Below are 20,485 nucleotides of genomic sequence, written 5' to 3'. Positions count from 1 at the left end.
AGTTATCACTACAACATCAATATAATCGCACTTTCACACAGAAAGTAAAAGCCAATGTCTGTTTTCAAGATAGTAATTGTGAACCCCTCGTCTAGAAGCGGTAACTCTCAAATAAATTATAACATTTTCTTGCACTTTATTCGAGTGTAATGTGGCTATTAGATCAATTTATGCCGCGGTAGTTATTTACCCCAGTCTAATTTATGTAGAAAATGAATCTGTAAAGACAAAATAATCAATGTGATGACATCACCACTGTTATTCAATCGAATTAAAATTTATTATACCCGTAGAATTATAGCCAGATTGTACGGTACTCCACGAAGATTGAACTGATAATTAGGCCATGTAAACGAATAAATATCATTTTTCAATGAACCGGGCGGCTATTATTGCTTGCTATTGTTTTACGATTCAACGGATACAAAATGTCGTGACCCATGTAGTAAATAATATTTGTTATAGGAAATAAGAAAATTAAAGCAAGCTTGTTTATATTAACTATCAATATTAATTCCACACTGCAGCTTTTATATTCTTTAAATAATTAATCATTGTTCAGTATTACTATAGAAGTACCAAATAAAAAATTCAGGGCTCTATTTATTCTAATTTAAGATACCCTCTATGTTACAGCATGGCTATTACTGGGCTAATTCCCTACATTCAGAGTTGCATTAACGTAAGTAAGGACTGCTAGATGTACCGATATATCTTGTAGTCCATGACGTAATTTATAACTTACATAATTACTTATTCAAGTGCATGTTGCGGTGTAAAGTAAAGTAAAAAAAGGCTTTGCACTGCACTGATAAGACAATTTAATCCTGTTTATTATATTACCAATGCAAAACTAATATTGTACAGTAGTGCCTATAATAATAATATTTGTCGATAACTTCCTTAACACGTTACTCCGCTGTACTGTAGGACAGTACTGTTAGTGAAATCTTAGTTGTTGGTTGCTTATACAGCAGTATTCTGCGTTTTTGCACCGTTTCCTAGTACTGTATACAGTATGTTTAAAAAATGTTATTAACTGTAATCCGTGTACGTCTCCATAAGGCTCTACTAGCGCTAATGTACAGTACTGTATGTCGGACAGTATCACCGGCGTCACTGCATAGACTACCTTTAGTACCATAGAAGACCTAAACTGATCACTCTTGGACGGGCGGACATTTCAGGCCTCATCTCGTCAAAATATTATGCCAAACACTTCGTTATGGCACTACTTTAGTATGCAGTCGGCGGCCGATTTTGAATTGGCCGATGTTTTCTTAATTAATATGGATCTTCCGTATCTGTTTTCTAAATCACTGGTACTAATTTACAGTACAGTAAATAGCGTTTATGATCTTATACAGTACTGTATATACTGTATAACTACTGTACTGTGCGAGTTTAGACCCGCTGACTTTGCTGGCGAAAATATCTGTAGTAATCCAAGTATCCGTCCGTCCTATCAACTTTATACAATTTACAGTAGAGAGGATTTGGTTGGTTGGGATAATGGTTGCGCACGCGATACAAAATTTTTTTTAATATACAGTATATTAGAGTCGATGATTATCAATGTAACAGATCATAGAATTCTATGCAATATTACCTAAGTAGTCATTTTTTGATATTGACAGCCTCATTTGCTAAGAAAAGTCCGTCTGTCTGAGGGGGTGATCAGTCCAGGTCTTCTTCTAGTACTGCAGTCTATGACAGTACCAGGGACTAGTAAAAGAAAGAGACGGGCGTAGAGGTAAGAAAAACAAGTTTTTTCTCACCTCGACGGAGACGGGACGACAAGAAACGGTTGTTTCGCTATACTAATGAAGTTAGAAGCTGATTATTTTATCGGTCATTTCAGCTGTATCGCGTGTCTGTACACTATAGTATCATTTGAGACGTTCGAGTGCTTTACAATTGTACAGTACAATATACTGTACTGTACGAGTACGGTACACGTGCCTACAGTACTGTATACAGTACAGTACAGTACTGTAGCTACTGTACCGTACAGTGTACAGTACTGTAATGTACAGTGTACAGTACTGTAATGTACAGTGTACAGTACTGGAAACTGGAAACTGGAAACTGACTGTAGCAGATGATTTTTCCTCCACGCTTAAAAACCGATTCGCTCAGTGGAATGGAGCAAGTTAGATGAATGCTCTAATCTACAGACTTGCCGCACTAGCATCATTAATCTCCAATATAGCAGAGTATTAATTAATTGCAATTGTTGAGGGAAAAACTAACTAAGCAATCCGATACGACATGCTCCAGAGGTGCAGCAGCCTTCACAGATTTGCTAGATTCACTGGAATCCGTCAACTGGTAAAGTTTCATTCTTTCTCGAAAAGCTGTCGTTAATGCTTACATCATGTTGTACTGTACAGAATAATGTACGCCTTAGTGTATAACCCATACTGTGAATAAAATATATGTACAGTATATGTATATATAATTATTAATTTATCGTTTACAGTTTACGTTAACGAAAGCAGCTACGCTTTGAAAATCATTTTAAATTATCTGTTTCAAATGATCAGAGTTAGCATTGTAACCAATATTTACTGCTTGTAAAAAACATCGACGCTATGAGGCTGTTCTATCTAAGAAGACCATAAATGTCTTGAGCTTCAATTAAACCAACAGGCATAACAGTTGTCAATGCAAGTTTATCGACTATAGTCGCGTAATATTACTTTTTGTGACCTCCATTAACAATACTACTGCTTTAACTAATCCTATTTTCACTGCAGGTTGGTTATGGCAACAAATTCTCGTCAACAGCTACTGAAGGCCAAGCTGAATTTCAGTTATTGGTAATAACAATTCATTCCCTTGCAAACATATGAACAGTTATAGTAAATTATATATAAACTTTCTACTGTATTTCGATTACTCACTTTACTATGACACCAATGTAACTAAAAATAGTTGAACTTAGTAAATTTACAACACCATCTGCAATTGCATGCATATTTTTCAGTGATATCAAATTGAATAAACAGTCTCGAATTCAATATAGGAAAGTCAATGCAGCGTTTGTCTAGCATACTGTCATTCGATTTTACTGGAAGATGTTATCTCTATTGCTTTCAATTGTACGTAGCTTTGCACATGATATTATCACTTTTACATGACGATTTTATCCAGTAATAGCTCTGGTAAAAACAGTGGGTTATTAATTAAAATTATCTATAAGTCAGCTCTTAATTTGTAGTAATAACGTGACATAATCATCTCAAATTAATTTCGGTATCGAAAACACTCGCCTGTCATATGGTACCACGATTCATACATAAACGTTAGTAATCATCATACTTTCGCATAGCCATACCAGGTCCACGCTTTAGAAAATGAATTACCAACAGCAGCAACTATAACACGCAGTGAGGCACTCCAATATTACAAGCAGATGCAAACAATTCGGCGGCTGGAAGTGACAGCTGATAACCTATATAAATCAAAACAGATTCGCGGATTTTGTCATCTGTATAATGGCCAGGTATGTGATATATCTATCAAGGTTTATAATGTAAAATGGAGCGCAACGTATGTTCTGGTATCTAATATAAAGAGCATGATACTTCGATATCTCCTAAATAATAGTACCTTTATATTTATATTTAACATCTCATGTTTATATATAAAAAGAAATTTAATTTACTTCCTGATGCTAAGTTATGCCGGTATTAAGGTTATATACATTTTCATGCCTCTATAATATTCAGGAAGCTTGTGCTGTTGGAATCGAAGCCGCAATAACACCAGAAGATAGCATTATTACTGCTTATAGAGCGCATGGTTGGACTTATCTGCGTGGAGTAAGTGTGGAAGGGGTCTTGGCGGAATTAATTGGTATGGATTGAGATACGTATAAATATTCAGCCGAAGATAAATCTTACTCTTGAAACTAGATTGTCTTGAGTACAGCGTATTACTGAATGCTCTTTTCTCCGTATAAACACTATGTAACGACATACACGTATATGTATTTATTTTAGGTCATGAAAATGGATGTGCTCGAGGAAAAGGTGGATCTATGCACATGTATGGAAAAAATTTCTATGGCGGTAATGGTATTGTTGGAGCTCAGGTACTTGTTGGAAGCGATCATAGTCAGTTTGATACATTATAATTATTTAAGAGTACTTGCAAATTAGAAATATTTTGAAACTATCTGCGTACAGGTTCCCCTAGGAGCTGGTATTGCATTTGCTCATAAGTACAACAAAGACAATAAGGTCTGTATTACCTTGTATGGGGATGGAGCAGCTAATCAAGGCCAGGTAAGCTGTGGTTTCGCTATGTTCACTCAATGTATTCTTCCTACAAAGCATATTTTCTTGGTGTTGATTGCTATACGTAGAAATTTGTCTACAAAATTTTATTTGCATTCTTCGTTAAAATAGGTATTTGAGACTTTCAATATGGCCAAGTTATGGAGTCTCCCATGCATTTTTGTATGCGAAAATAATAAATATGGAATGGGAACATCAGTAGAACGTGCATCTGCTTCCACCGAATACTATACAAGAGGAGATTATATACCCGGAATTAGGGTGAGACCGATACACGATATATGGCCTACAAATGATACTGTGAATAAGTTTATGTTATGGTTTTGACCACATACTTTTCTATTAATAAGGCAAATGGACATGATGTGATTACTGTTAGAGAAGTGACAAAATTTGCGGCTGATTGGTGTCGTAATGGAAAGGTATGTGAATAGTTATAACTGTGACAAAATGTACGATAATATTTTTCAGTCTATTCATGTTTTTTGGGTATTGTATTAGGGACCGATTATTATAGAATTAGAAACTTACAGATATAAAGGTCACAGTGTTAGCGATCCTGGTATTAGGTAATAACGTAGCAACTCCTATATCAAAAACTTTTCGTTGCATAGTAGCATAAGATTTATAAACCCACAAAAGACATTGTATTATATTTAACATTTTTAAATAATTTTAAATAGTTACCGCACGAGAGATGAAATTGATCATGTTCGTAAAACGAGTGATCCAATTGCGATGCTAAAGAAGAAGCTATTAGATAGTAGCCTTGCTACTGAAGATGAAATTAAGGTATCTTATTTACAAAACCGATAACCTCGATTGCTCTAGTCCTGAAATGATGGTACTTAGGATAGCACAGATATTCTAATTTAAATTCACTACAGTGCTATATTTTGAGCTTGTTAATGTAATAGATGAGCTCAGTCTAATATATGGTCTTCTATTTGGCTTCACTACTTTTTCACAAAATGATAATTTACGTGTCCTGCTTGAAAGGGTATCGATAACGAAATTAAAAATTACGTCAGTGGTGAATTAAAGAAGGCCCAAAACGGTAAAGAGTTACCCTTAGAAGATCTTTATAACGACGTGTATGTTGGCGATGAAAGTGAAGTCAAAGGATGTGAACCGTTCGCTTATAATAAATCAAAAAGTACATTTATGTAACCACTATAGTAAATTAGAAAATGCTATCATTTTTCTATGATTATAAATATATTTGAATCTTATCCGCTTGGTATAATTTAATATATAATAAAGAAAGCGTAGTTTTTACCTCCAGTGACTGTATTACTAGCGATACAATTTAGTTTGATTTGCAGGTTTTGCTATTTTTAATTGTGACACTGAATTCATTAATGATATTATTTACGTTACCCTTGTAAGCGAACTGTTGAAAAGTTTTTAATTCGGATATGATTATAGCATCAAGCTAACTCAGCTCTATTGCTGACTGCTTTAATAGTATGCCCTTCAGCAAAGATAATGAATTTATAAGTTATGCAGCTTATTTCAATTTTAACTTTATGAAAATGAATTGAATTCAAATACAAATTAGTAAATACAAAATTCATAAGATCTTTTACTGAGTGGTAGATATAAATATTGTCCGGAGCGAAATCAAAAATAATTATATTATCAGCAGACAACGCCAATTTATTAAACTGGATACCGCAGATTCTTAAAAATCATAGTGGGATACATGTTGTCTGCGAAAGTGTATCACTCTTGCTAGTCCATCTGTAATTCTATACTAAAGGATAGTAGTCGCCTTGCTTACGTCACATCAACGGAAAGCCAGCCATATGGCATAGCAGTACGCGTACGTCTAACCGTAACTATGACGGGTTTTAAAGCAAATCCAATATGCAGTAAGATGTACAGTATATAAGTACCTATATTTTACTAAGCAGGTTTTCGAGAGCCATTATTCAGCGTCGGTAAGTCTGATGAACCGTTATACAGGCTTACAAATCTTCATGACTTGCCAAGTTACAGTTGATTGTTATCTGTAATTTTTTAGTTCAAGAATTGAAGTTATACGTGTATATTGTATATTGCTGATCGATCGATTGGATTAAACATTTCAATTTTTACTAACTGAATTAATTAAATAGTAACGCTAAGATGACAGACAGTAATAATACATGGGAGAATTTGCCTGAACCATCGCCAGAAGCCGCTTTAGAAAACTTAAGGGAAGCGTACACTAATAAAGTATTGCCACTAGAGTTATATACTAAATTCAATGAACTTCATGCCAGACAGCTTACTAGTGCAGATTTTGCGACTACGCCATTAATTATGGTGACGGGTCAATATTCAACAGGAAAGACGACATTTATTAACTATTTATTGGGCCGTAGCTATCCTGGAGAAAGAATTGGCCCAGAACCCACTACCGATAATTTCACTCTAATCACGAAAGGCGACGAAGACCAGCTGCTGCCAGGTAGTACACTCGTGGTCGATAAAAAAGAACGCTATGGTGGCTTAGCTGAGTTTGGTAATGCTTTCTTAAGAAATTTCGTTTGCTCGAAATGTAATTCAAAAGTACTCGAGAATTTAACGATTATAGATACCCCAGGTATTGTTAATGTTGAAGACTATATGCACGGACGTGGATACGAGATGGAAAAAGTTATTAAATGGTTTGCTATTAGAGCTGATCGGATTGTCTTCTTTTTTGATACACACAAATTTGATTTTGGTGATGAATTCGTTAATGTTGCACGATCACTTGGCAGACACATTAAAAAACTGCGCATTGTCATGAATAAAGCTGATTCAGTACAAGAGCAAGATTTAATTCGTGCGCATGGTGCTCTAATGTGGTATTTAACTAAAATTATTAAGGCATCCGAAGTACCACGCGTATTCGTCGGCTCATTTTGGGAAGAACCATTGAAGAAAAATGAAAAAAGGGATTATTTTGAAGCTGAAAAGCTTGATTTATTAGAAGACATACGCTCTCTACCTCGTTATGTTATCTTACGAACTATAAATGATGTCATCGAACGCACAAGGCTTCTTAAAGTTCATACTTACGTTCTTGCTTATATTCATAAACATTTACCGTCACGCTTAGCAAATCGAGCCAAAAGAAAGAATGAATTGCTACAAAATATGGCACATATCTATAAAAGAGTACAAGAGGTATTCAATTTACCTGATGGCGATTTTCCACCAATTGAAGAGATGCAAGCTAAACTATCTAACATTGATGTAAACCGTATACCCCCTTTTCGATCAAAATTAATGCATCGCTTAGACGAGTTTCTTTTTCTGGATTTACCTGATATTATAAGTCAGGTTCCCAAAGCCAGTGAGACTGTAAGTGGCGGTGCATTCGATGGTAATGTAGGGCCATTCCATAAGACTGCGTTGATAGAGGCTTTAGAAGGTACACGTAAAATTCGGTTAACCCGATGGCCAGTCGTACGATACAAGAAAGAGTACGATCAGGTATTTGAGACGTTAGATCCTATAAACGGTAAAGTTCATGGTGATGTAGCACGCGAAGAAATGATTAAATCAAGATTATCTAATAATCTGCTAGGCCGCATATTTTTGTTGGCTGACGTTGACAAGGACGGCCAGTTAGACATAGAAGAATTTGCTTTGTGTATGTACTTAATTAGAATTAAGCTAGAAGGCAAAGATTTACCGGAAACTTTGCCCTACGAATTAATACCGCCTAGTCAAAGGAGTGCTTTTAAAGATCTATTTGAATAAAATCATCCTTATTATCAGCAATAAGCAGCATCAGGCGCACAGTCCTTTAAGTCCGATACCAAGATTAATCATCCCATTAAGATTACATAGAGGATTTATCCTGAAACTGTTTCTGCTATAAATCCTATCCAGTTTGCATGGCAAATTGGTTTAATCGACCTTTTATTGTAGACGCAACAATGTTATAGCTTTTTCTTCAATCTGCTAATTGTACTATATACTACTAATAGCTCTATTTCAACATGTACTTGTGTGCTTTTTTATTCAATTTCAATTGTCGCTATTCTGTATACACTGCAGATAAATTAGTAAGATTACTATCTTAACTTTTTATTCAGTCCGATGTACTTCAAGTACCAAGTATTTTATTATGACATAAGTAAAAGCTAATCTTGAGTAGATTTATTGATTTTGTTATAATACGGTTATAAATATTGATATTGCCATCATATAGTAATACCGTTGTATCAACATGTATATTATACTGTTACATTCCACGGAAACTAATGATGAATATATATTACATAACAGAAGGACATGATTATTATATCTCAACTGATTTTTAACTTAGGTATCGTATCATGGCCTAATCACTATTCGGTGGTACTAGACTTTAGAGGTGATTATTAAAAAATCTATCCAAAGTATTTCATCTTCGCTTTCTTTGCATCATCTCATAGTTACATTCCAAATCAAGAAATTATATAAACCTAGTAGAATAGTCTATTTGATAAAAATCATTATAAACAAGCGTTATTTAACTTCATCATAAGCTTTCAGGCTATGATTTCTCCTTTATTTTGTGCTGTTAGATTGAAACAGAACACCATAATTATGATTAGAAGCGACGATAATTAAATTCTATTAATAGCTATTAGCTTTTAATTTAAATTTTCATTTTTCAGCATTGCCAGTATTAACGGTGTATTCAAACTGCTATATATTGATTTAATGCCTTTGTTACAATACAAACTTAAGCCTTCACTTTTTAGAGTCTTTTAGGGGGTTTCCTTCAGATTGCACTACTGTTATTGTAACTTCATTTAATGTCTTTACTATATGTTATATGACAAAAACTCAATTATCAACTAATGTTAGCGCAGCTAATGTCAAAAATAAATCGGATTCGTAATATTACACATAGAGCAACAGACGCTCGTGTTATTTTGGTGAAATACTTTCCTCTATTCTTAATAAATTTAATACTATTTATCTAATCATTTCCCTTCGAGAGTGATTATTATCATTAATTATCATTTTATAAGTGTTTGCTTAACGTAATACTGTATACTTATAGTTAATTTCTTAGACATTGCCCGCTGACTTATGTACTGTGATAACGCATTCCAACGATATACCGCATTGCTTCGTTGCACCATCGCAATCATAAACGATTACGTAAATGTAGCAAGTAAATGGTAATCGATGAACGAACTCTTATGCAACGGGCAGAGAGTTTTAGCTATGAAAAGTTTGTATGCCACCATACTACTCATTGCCGTATGTTCGTAGTATAGCAAATATCTAGCAGAATTTTTGGTCAATTATTATAAAATGTTTGAATTGTGTTAATCAAGGTCCATTCTTACCCTTCCTGTAAGATGAGCTGCTAAAACAACGAGCTATGGATGTTGCAACACGTAGGATAACCCAATATGTATAAGATTGCTTTCCTATTCTTAAATTAGATAAATACATGCGATAAAACTATCATCCTAATCTCTAAAAATGAAGTCTTTAGTAAATTATTAGCAATGCTTTGATTATTTCCACTAGTCGCAGACTTATTTAACAATTATATCTTTTAGAATACAGCATGTGTACATATGGTAATAATCCTAAATCTCCCACAAGTTGATAAATTTGAAATATCTTTGCTTAAATAAGCGCAAACTGAAACCTATCCTTACGCTATTTTTGAATTCAAAATATTTAATTCAGAAAATTTTGTAATTCGGCAACAAAGTGAAAGATAGCAGTACCGTTTTTAATGTTCGAATGCAATACCGATACGTAACTTTAATAGCAATAGACTTTTTTAAATAAAAAGTGTCGGATTGCCATGACGCTTATATTTCAAAGTATTCGCTTTACTGTGGATATACAATACATGTGAGAATGAGTAGCGATGTATTGTCATACAATTAAGATTTCAAAATTTTCTTAAGATGATGACAAACCACATTAATTACATGTAACGACGGCAATTTCACCGATATTTACACAGAGATTTCAATAGCACCGGTACTTGTAAGCCTTGAAATGTATTGGAGGAATTCCTAACCCGATAACAACATTACAGTATTCCCGTCGAGAGTTTCTATGAAATTACTAAGTCTATCTTCGATTCTTCTTGAAGTTGTGTAAAACTATTCCTGTTACACCTAAATCTAAAGCTTTAGACTTTAAAGATCTGAGAATACGTATAAAGGCAGCTCATGTTCAATATGGTATAATATAACTTTGACAGTTACGTATTTCTTACCGATTTAGTACAGAAAGTATAACTATAACGGTTGTTATATGTGATGGAGGTTCGAAGAGTATGATAATGTGGTTTTAGTTGCCATGCAGAGAATTGCACAAGGAGCTTAAGAAAAGAGGATACTTTATTATAGATAGTAGTTAGGTACAACGTGATAATTACGGTAGATCAGTGTGGTAGCTAACGTGAGTAAAGTGTGAATACTAACTGTGACTAATAATGCAACTTAAGAAATCTAAGGTAGAAAACGGCGGTATTTATAGCTATAGCATTAGAACACATGCAGAGAACATGATTGTAAGATTAGATGCAACATATACCATAACAGGTTATAGAATAGTAGATGATTGTAGAAAATAGCGAAGACTGTAACAACTAAATGTAGTAAGCCATATTTGAATGTAGAGTGAACAGACTGTAAATGTGTCTGTATTTAATCGCAATACAAAATGTCTATGTTTAAGAGTAGATTACAGTTACAGTACAATCCAAATACACTACATTATATTACTATGGTAATTGTCAACTCTTTATTAAATCACCACAACGTAACATTTGCTATAGTTACCTCAATTTTTTTGATATCGTATACCAAGAACAGTTTCATATAAAATAATTAACATTTTTTATATTAGCAAACTTAATCATTTTGGTAGCTATCGCTTCAGTAAGAATCTTAAAATGTAATGCATTAAATGGATGAAAGAATTTCAGAAAACCGTACTTGTTAACCGTAATTAACGAGACATGATTTGATTAATTCTAGGATTGAAATTTTATCAATAAATATAGCTAACATTAGATAAGCTTTTTTCAATAATAATATTACAATTTAATCGAATAAACGGTACTTCTTCTGTTTTGTTATAACAACCGTCAGTAGCTAATGGCTAATCTTCCGAGCAAAAACGATTTAACCTATAAGATTACATTAAATTAAGTTCATACCACAATTCACGTACATGAAAACCCAATTATACAAAATTAGCATAATAAAATTATGGAAACCGTCGGTACTTTATGAAACGCTAAATAAATTCTTTGGTAGGCCTATAATTTATAGAGTATGACTCAGCTAAAGACACAGAATGTATGACTGAAAGCGTAAAAAAGTCTTGCCATGCTTTTATAGTGAAAGCAATGTTGGTATTACGCTAAAACGCCCAATCTTTATGACAGCATCCATCAAAATAAATAAATCTATGGCCTATAAATAAAGTCTGCGGTCATGTATTGAGAATCATGCTATCAAAGTGTACATCTGTGTGGACCGGTCAAAGGTGTATCTTGCATTTACGTATATGTACGATTACATGCATAGATAGATCCCAAACCTGCGATTTAATATGCTTACAGGTAGTAAGTAGCCTATAAATATTTCCATATTCCTTATATAGTTGCTAATCGGTTTGGAATGAAAGGAAAATTTCTAAGTAATCCTATTGAAATGATTTTAAGCGTATGGTTAAATAATACTACAATTAAAATAGCACGCTATTTAGAGGCGTAACATTGGATGGTTTTATTTAATGGTCAATATGCTTCAAAATATAATATCCAATTACAAAACGATGATCATGTTCATGTTACCTACCATATGCTAAGACGTGGAGAGTCATACTTTACACTTTACGCGTCATCCTAAGGCGAGGATTATAAGTCAACGAAACGGGAGCGAAAAGCTTTAGACGATAACAGGTAAGAATTTAACGTTTCAATTTTATCTATTCGAAAATGTTACAGTAAATAAATCCAACTTAGTGTTTAATTCCATAATAAGATGAAAAGTATTTCAATCAATCCTTAAATCATTAATGATCAATAACCATAAATGATTTCACTTATTTTATTTAACGATTTAGTTAAGTGAATTATTATATCCTTCTTTTCTGTTTCTCGATACTTGTCTACAATGTAGGTTACTATTAAAAAAAAACAGCATGTTCAGTTTCATCAATAGCTCATCAAGGCGTAAAGACGTCGGAAAGAAATATAACAGCGTTGTCGAAGGGCTACAAGGGTTATATAAAGAAAATATACGCCCGCTTGAAGATTACTACTTCTATTCTGAGTTCTTTTCACCTCCAATTGATCCGTGCGATTTTGAAGCTAAACCAATGGTATTATTAGTCGGACAATACTCAACTGGTAAAACTACCTTCATCAGATATTTACTTGAAAGAGACTATCCAGGAATGAGAATTGGGCCGGAACCTACTACTGATAGTTTTGTTGCTGTCATGAGTGGTGATGGTGATCGTATTGTGCCTGGTAACGCTTTAGTGGCTGATCCACGCAAACAATTTCGTGGATTAGGTCGCTACGGAACATCATTTCTCAGCCGATTTGTCAGTGCTGAAATGGATAATCCAGTTATCTCCAGCCTAAGTATTATCGATACACCTGGTATATTATCTGGTGAAAAGCAACGCAATGCTCGTGGCTATGATTTTGCTGCAGTTCTTGGTTGGTTTGCTGAACGTGTAGATCGCATTATCTTGCTTTTCGATGCTCACAAACTAGATATTTCAGACGAATTTCATCGTTGTATTAAAGCGCTGGGTAAAAACGATCACAAAATCCGTATCGTGTTAAATAAATCCGATATGGTCGATTATCAGCAACTAATGCGAGTTTATGGCGCTCTAATGTGGTCTCTAGGTAAAGTCATTAATACACCTGAAGTAGCACGAGTCTATATCGGCAGCTTTTGGGATCAACCACTACAACATGAAGCTAATCGCAAATTGTTCGAAGCTGAACAATTAGATCTATTTGAGGACATTCAAAGCCTACCGCGTAATACTGCTTTACGCAAGCTAAATGACTTGATTAAACGGGCCCGACTGGCGAAGATACATGCTTTCATTTTATGCGAGTTAAAAAAAAAGATACCTACAGTTTTTGGCCGCCACCTTAAGAAAGAAGCCTTATTAAATATGTTGCCTGAAGTCTATAAAATTGTTCAACAGGAGTATAATATTCCGCCAGGTGATTTTCCTGATATTAACGAGTATAAGGAAAAATTACGAGTTTTTGATTGGTCTAAAATACCAGCTATGAAGGTTAAAGCTATCGAAAACATTAACAATATGCTACGGAATGAAATACCTAAATTAATGGAAATTATGCCAGGCGATGAAGCACCCGAATTTGAAAGAACTGTGCGCGGTGGTGCTTTCTCTGGCTTAGCATACGGTCCCTTTAGATCTTCATTGGCAGGTGGTAACCAAGATCGCTCAGCACGTTGGTCTTTAATACATGATAAACTTAAGTACGAACCAATATTTGAATCACTGCAGCCTGTTAACGGTCAAATCAGTTCTGTGGCTGCTAAGGGTGAAATGTTGAAATCTAAATTGCCTAACAATGTGTTAGGCCGTATCTGGGCCTTGGCGGATATCGATCGTGATGATCAACTTGATGTTGACGAATTCACGTTAGTCATGCATTTAATACAAGTAAAATTAGATGGGCATGATTTACCCGATAAACTGCCAATACATATGATTCCGCCACAACATCGCAAAGATCCCAAACCAAATCAAGAAGCTAGTAACGGCATTGCTAATTCTGATAGCAACTAATTCACTTGAATCACTTTTGAAAGTGCTAAATTATCGATAGGTACGATACCCTTAATTCAGTTTTATTCACATACCTTTTGAAAATTTTTCACAATAAAATTCACTTCGGGTATGGTTTACGTCATCTGGTATTACTCTAACATCAGCCACATGCAATTCATCAGGGTAATACCAGCGTTTAGCCTATAACCTGTTAGTTATGAGATTTTCATGATGCTCCTTTAACTATCACTATTCTTATTCTCGTTTACGTATTTGATTTCTATATTTCATGATAATTTAATATTATTAAATATTTATACAGTACAAACCGACGCGCATGAAATCAGAGAGGGCTTGTATTATCTATTACTAAAATAGTTTAATCTAATAGATATGATGTCAGATTGAGCGCAATTTTTTTTGCACTGTTGCTTCTGTTGACGTCTACTTACTCGTATGTTGGAGTATTTTTGACCTTTAAGAATAAAGTTAACACATGTTTGCAATGTTATATTCAATATGCATTAGGGTAATATTATCACCGATATTTCATTTTCTGTCTTACAGTTATCATGATGTATTATTATTAATTTTATTATTACTTCAACTATTAAGGTGTTATTATTACAATAATTAAAACCCTAATTAGTTTTACTACAGTAATATTGCTGCCGATACGATATAAACTATTAAGTGACGTTATTGAAGTACGATTGTTATAATATGGTCATAAAATCCATTTCGTAATGGTATACAGTATTATAACTCTATTGCAGATTTCACTATTAAAATGCAACCAATTCTCGGTCACAAGATAGCATGTAGTACTGAATGTTTTTTGCTTATGAAAAAATAACTAAATTGAGGATAGAAATTGATGCCTTTCATTCTAAACTCGGTTGAAAGAATCAGGTAATTATGATCTTTAAGCAAGAATCTATCTATAATTTCTTCCTTATTATTGACCCCAATAGCCAGAGAATGCGTATACTGTGTTCTATCAACTAGTATTATACAATGCCATCAACGGTGTGTAATATCTTCGTCATTGTAGCAGATTCATGCTAGTATTATATTAAAATCCGGATATGGGGTAACTATTTTTCGTTACTTATGCATGAAATAAAACGTACAATCTAACGTGTGCCATTATAATTATGGAAAGAAATTATACTCCATGATTTGAACACTCTATCAGAGACTACACAACCTAAAATCTAAAATAAAGTAGTCCTTAATACCCGTAGAACTGGTAAAACTAATTGTTTCTAATCATTTAAAGTACGTATCAGAAGCCGGGTTTCGGTAGTTAGGTCCATAAATGTGTAAAAGCTTTATTTCTAGAAACTGTTGATTCTACTAGCAAATGCTTTATTATCGATAACAAATACAAACATTTACAATAATTATACGTATGGTTTCCTCAATCACTAATTTCCAGCTTCAACATTAGGTATTAGTAATGCCGAACAGTCGCTAATTGTTTTCAATATACCCAAGAACTTATATGATGGATACCATATTTGTTCATCAAAAAATGCATTTCTGATACACGGTTTGTTAGGTATGAATAATAAATATCACCCAAAGAAGGCGAACTACTAGTATAAGAGTATTTGCATGTGCACCTAATAACAATCAGAGAAAACTGCTATCGACAAATTAGAATGTTGTCCATCAGATGAAAATCGAAAAATAACCTAACAGCTGAGGTAATGAGATAAACAATTCTATTACAGTATTACAGTTTATCTATTGAAAACAATTTCTATTAAAAAATGAAAATAATAATCCATGCAGACAATTCGAAGGATATAAACTACTTGATAAATATGATTCTATAAATCATATAAAATTAAGGATAATCTTAGCAGTTCAACAATAATTATAATAACAAGAACTGCTTCTCAAGTGAACTCGAAATTTATTACAATAAGTTTACACCAAAATTTACAAAAAACGATGTAATTCCGAAACCATTTGGGCTATATGTATAACGTCTCGTACTAGTTTACAGTTCAGTTGATAACAGACACAACTGATTCAAATGCTTTCTAATTAGATAAAATGGCGCTCTCCATATAATCTAGGTCATCTGGTGTAGGAGTAACTGTTTGATCCGTAGTTGAAATATTCTACAAAGTAAAGAGTCAAATTGATTACAACGTCATCCCATCGTTAATCTACTTCAACTTTCTAGCAAACGAAGCATCATGTGCTGTGAGGTATTCACTATCGTTGGCATGCTATGACAAATTTGACATCGCATATATATAATCAAAATAACGAACAATGCAGTAATCTGTACATCAGGTTGATTACAATCACCACTAACTTTACTGTCTTGACTGCCTTCCGTGATATCTTCTTCAATTTCTTCAGCGATACTATTATCTTCAAGGGACTTACTTGTATTCGAACTAAAATATGAAGATACCTTTTAATACCGTCGATACATGCGTGTCAGCATCAATCGATACTATAACTACACAATTCAGTACCTGGAAGGAACGAAATCATCTTCATAATCATCTCCGTCATTCGGGACATCTACATGGATATGAAATCAGATTAACTTGAAGGTAGTTTTCGAAACTAAGTAATAAATATAAATCGTCACCTACCAAATCCGAGTTGGTTGATTTTTCTGTCTATATCAGATAAGTCAGACCAATCAGCATTTACCTCTGTTACATAGATATGTGAATATAGGTACATATAATCACGGATTTAATGATATATCTCCGAAGAATTGCTACTACACTAATACAACTAGTAGATATACAAACCTCCAACTTGATTATTTTTCGTAGGTAGCGCAGGCAGCGTAAACGCAGAGCCAGCATTTCTGCTCTTACCATCAATAGCGGGCTCTTCATATTCATGGGTATCACCTTTAATATCATCGTATTGAACACATTACGTATGAACATATTACGAAGGATCAATTGGATATGCTTAAACTTTACTTCTCTTAGTGCCAGATTCTTCGCTGTGTATGAAAAATCAAAGTGTAAATTTAATTACAATGACCTCATATCAATCATGTATATTTGCAATGCCAATATCATGCAAAATCGAATTACCTTGAACTTGGGGGATCTTTGGAAATAAATTCAGCTTCTCCTTTGTTACTAATCCCAGGTGCAACTACTTCATCATGCATACGACTCGTTTCATTAGGCATTTTAGCGTTATCAAGGGATTTCTGTTTCTTGATTTATAAGTAATTTATTGCAAGATTGGATATCCATTAAAAAAATTTACATCATATTTAGCTGCTTCACTTCTAATGACTTAACATTCGTAAAGATATTACGCAGCACTTGCAGTAAAACCTACCTCTACGCCCATTTCTAACATCCCAAAGCGACCCTTGTTTGGTGATAATGGCCCAACTATATCTGCAACGTCTTGCGATATCTTTCAAATATTATGAAGAATTGGGTCAGATGAATCATAAAGCAAAGTCAAAGTCCATATAACCAACCTTAGCTTTGCATAGTATAAACAGCCTTTTGTACATACTTAAAAATTCGTTAAATTCTATAGCTGTAAATATTCAAGTCAGAAAAACGGATAAATTTTAATCCAACAAGAAAAGTTCAAGAAAGAGAAATATGTCCAAATTACTTTATGGTTAGTATTAAGATTATAATTATATTATTAACCAACTACAGCTGCATGCAATAATACATTTAAAGCAACATACAGCTACTAAAATCGTTATCGGTTGCCGTGAATTCGTCAGAAACATATCTCTCCAACATGTGACTGAAATTCATTTTGTAATGAAAAACATTTTAAAAGTTAAATGAAGTAGATTATGCAGGGTAATCATGAAATATACAAATTAATATTTTCTGCTAACCTGTTAAAATGAGGAAAGAGGTCTACAAATAGTGAACGCAATTCGTTTTTATCAATTGATCCACTTCCGTCCTGTCATCATTGGAAAATTACTTTATCGTTAGCGTAACAGATAATAAATGCTAAGTATTTTATTATGTATTGAAAAAGAGCAAACAGCTTCTTGATAGTACGTGATGATATCACACATCTATAATATAAATGTAACGAAATCATATCTACAATTGGGGCGCAGCCTCTCTGGCGTAAGTATACGACATTTATAAATAATTTAAATTATGGTAAAATCATACACATAAAATATTAATTCTTTTATTGCCTTATCGTAGTGTTCGAATCTTCTCCTAGCATCTGCAATTTGATCCATTGAAAGATCCTAAACAGATAAGGTTATAGCTATAGCCTTAATATTACCGTGTCTAATTCTAACTGGATGTGCATTACTGTATAATATTGTTTTACTGTTTGTAAAACCCTGCAATCAGCACATCAATTATATTGTTACAATAACACCCATATATCTACATTCGGATATAAATCATGAAGTCTTCTAATATATAATCATACATACGTCAGTAATAGAACTGGTTCGTTTAGGTGAAATAGGTGATTCAGGTATTCGTCTGATGACCTTCGTTATCAAGGGCTCAGAGGAAGGCTCACTGTCAATAATATTTAATTCTCGAGCGATCATCTCTCGGCTACTAAAGTGTTGTTCGGTCTAATTTCAATGCAGATTGAAAGAAAAAATAAATCGATTCCCATTCAGCTTAAAATCCTATGCTGTTGAAAATTTATTGATATGCTGTGACTTACTAAATTGGCTTCCGGTTGCAAAACTATCTGAGTATACTCCAATTCAAAAAAATCGAATAATTCACGAACTAATTGGAAGGTAAGTCTACCTATAAGAGATGAAATGATTTTAGTGTGACTTAGTATAGCGACTGGATAAGGTATGAAATGAGAACATTATAAAGTCGATTAAAAGCGGTTGAACTCACACTGGACTCAAAAATTTAGGTGTGCAGTAGTATGAAAAGTGTAGAATGAATACAGCAGTAATAGTGTCGGATTTAGTAAATAAATTAAATTAAATTAGTATGCAGTGACTTTGTAGCCTATAATTTTACACACCATCAGCTGTTGATAGAAAACTTCGCAATTTGGGGTTAACACTTCGAGACTGATTCTAGATGAATAAAGCGTTACTTGGTTAAATACCATGTACTGTAAATTATACGATATACGAAGTTTACATTTAGTTCTAATCTTTAAAACACAATATACGTACAGTATAATACTGTATGGTAGCATGTACTCGTACGACCCTTGGAAGCACGTACAGTTATACTATCATACAATCAAAATACAGTAGACATTGTCTTTGATTTAACAGAGAGGGAAAAATTCCCTTCTTGAAATAAATATTTTATCGCAATGTAGAGGCCTTAAATTATTGTAAACCGGTAATATTTATTTGACTGACTTCCTTGCTGTCATGTTCCTCCAATGCTAGAAATACATTTGCTCTCATTTGCGCCTATAATAACAGATACAATGTATACGAGTACGCACGAATTCTTAGTATTAATCCTTAAAGTATATCTCCATAACCTTAAATTGTTCAAGTTTACCCTTATTTTCCCTAGGACTCCTTTTCGTTCTAAAATTTGTGCGACCAAGTCGCGCAACTCTGTATCTTCGTCGTTCGCCATAATAAGATGCGTTCTCCCAGTTCAGCTCACTAACGAACTTTTAAAAATGTTGTATTCATTACACTGAGTGTACAGTACTGTACAGTAGTCGTATTTGTATTGTACTGTACTGTACGTTTCAGTCCAAGTGCTGTCCTGTACAGTGTACAGTGTACAGTACGGACAGTACGGTACAGTAGTTATGATGCATGATGACATTGTACCGTAGATTACAGTACAGTACTGTACACTGTACAGTACAGTACAGTACCAGAGACTTCTAACACTTACCTTAGTATTAGTCTTAGAATTCCCTGACAGTACAGTACTGTATAACCTTTACAAAGTCACCCCTACAGTACATACTGTACTTCCAGTACAGTACTGTACAGTACACTGTGTAATTAACGAAACATCGTTGTTGAGAATGGTAAAAGGCAGCTGAGTACAGTACTGTGTAAAGGAGGACTGCTGTACTATCATACAAACTCTATTGTCGATAAAAATTTGATTTATCTTCAAGAAAATTTATTTTATTTATACATTCCCGAAAAAACGTTCGAATATAGCCAGTTCTGGCGATAAATTCGGATTTAGCCCCCTCGAAATAGCCATACTCTGGACTCTTCTATTCCTCATCATAAGCTGGATATATGATGTATATAAGTACTGTATTGCTATTGTACGGTCTTGCTAAGAGTATTGATCAATATGTGGTAACATTCCATCAATACAGAACTTAGGAATGTGGCTGCTGTACAGTACAGTCAGTGTAATTATACATTTAACACACTGTAGAGACAATAATGTTCTGGTCACTGA

The 20,485-nt window shown here is 33.8% G+C and overlaps 4 protein-coding genes across 4 annotated transcripts; 3 read left to right on the top strand and 1 right to left on the bottom strand.

Moving 5' to 3' along the window:
* Positions 1–637: 637 nt before the first annotated feature.
* TRIADDRAFT_63947 (expressed hypothetical protein) lies at positions 638–5,650 on the top strand (the record flags this gene model as incomplete). Its single annotated transcript, XM_002112828.1, has 11 exons — positions 638–682; positions 2,760–2,822; positions 3,335–3,508; positions 3,735–3,861; positions 4,008–4,099; positions 4,194–4,292; positions 4,416–4,565; positions 4,655–4,726; positions 4,806–4,873; positions 4,988–5,096; positions 5,304–5,650. 11 exons carry the CDS (start codon positions 638–640, stop codon positions 5,472–5,474), a joined length of 1,170 nt encoding a protein of 389 aa, XP_002112864.1. The 3' UTR covers positions 5,475–5,650.
* Positions 5,651–6,434: 784 nt separating this feature from the next.
* On the top strand, positions 6,435–8,042 carry TRIADDRAFT_26061 (expressed hypothetical protein; the record flags this gene model as incomplete). The annotated part of the gene is made up of 1 exon (XM_002112827.1): positions 6,435–8,042. One exon carries the CDS (start codon positions 6,435–6,437, stop codon positions 8,040–8,042), a length of 1,608 nt encoding a protein of 535 aa, XP_002112863.1.
* Positions 8,043–11,873: 3,831 nt separating this feature from the next.
* Positions 11,874–14,114, top strand: TRIADDRAFT_56433 (uncharacterized protein; the record flags this gene model as incomplete). Its single annotated transcript, XM_002112826.1, has 3 exons — positions 11,874–11,886; positions 12,174–12,225; positions 12,446–14,114. 3 exons carry the CDS (start codon positions 11,874–11,876, stop codon positions 14,112–14,114), a joined length of 1,734 nt encoding a protein of 577 aa, XP_002112862.1.
* A 2,036-nt stretch (positions 14,115–16,150) lies between these two features.
* Positions 16,151–19,684, bottom strand: TRIADDRAFT_56432 (uncharacterized protein; the record flags this gene model as incomplete). Its single annotated transcript, XM_002112389.1, has 16 exons — positions 16,151–16,231; positions 16,432–16,516; positions 16,598–16,646; positions 16,721–16,783; positions 16,886–16,990; positions 17,066–17,088; positions 17,183–17,310; positions 17,439–17,519; positions 17,587–17,648; positions 17,809–17,870; positions 17,968–18,038; positions 18,538–18,687; positions 18,783–18,871; positions 19,104–19,158; positions 19,456–19,509; positions 19,604–19,684. 16 exons carry the CDS (start codon positions 19,682–19,684, stop codon positions 16,151–16,153), a joined length of 1,239 nt encoding a protein of 412 aa, XP_002112425.1.
* Between the last annotated feature and the right edge of the window lie 801 nt (positions 19,685–20,485).

This window comes from Trichoplax adhaerens, genomic scaffold (genome assembly GCF_000150275.1).
Source record: "Trichoplax adhaerens TRIADscaffold_5 genomic scaffold, whole genome shotgun sequence".
NCBI lineage: Eukaryota > Metazoa > Placozoa > Uniplacotomia > Trichoplacea > Trichoplacidae > Trichoplax > Trichoplax adhaerens.
This window is presented reverse-complemented; position numbering and strand designations above follow the sequence as displayed.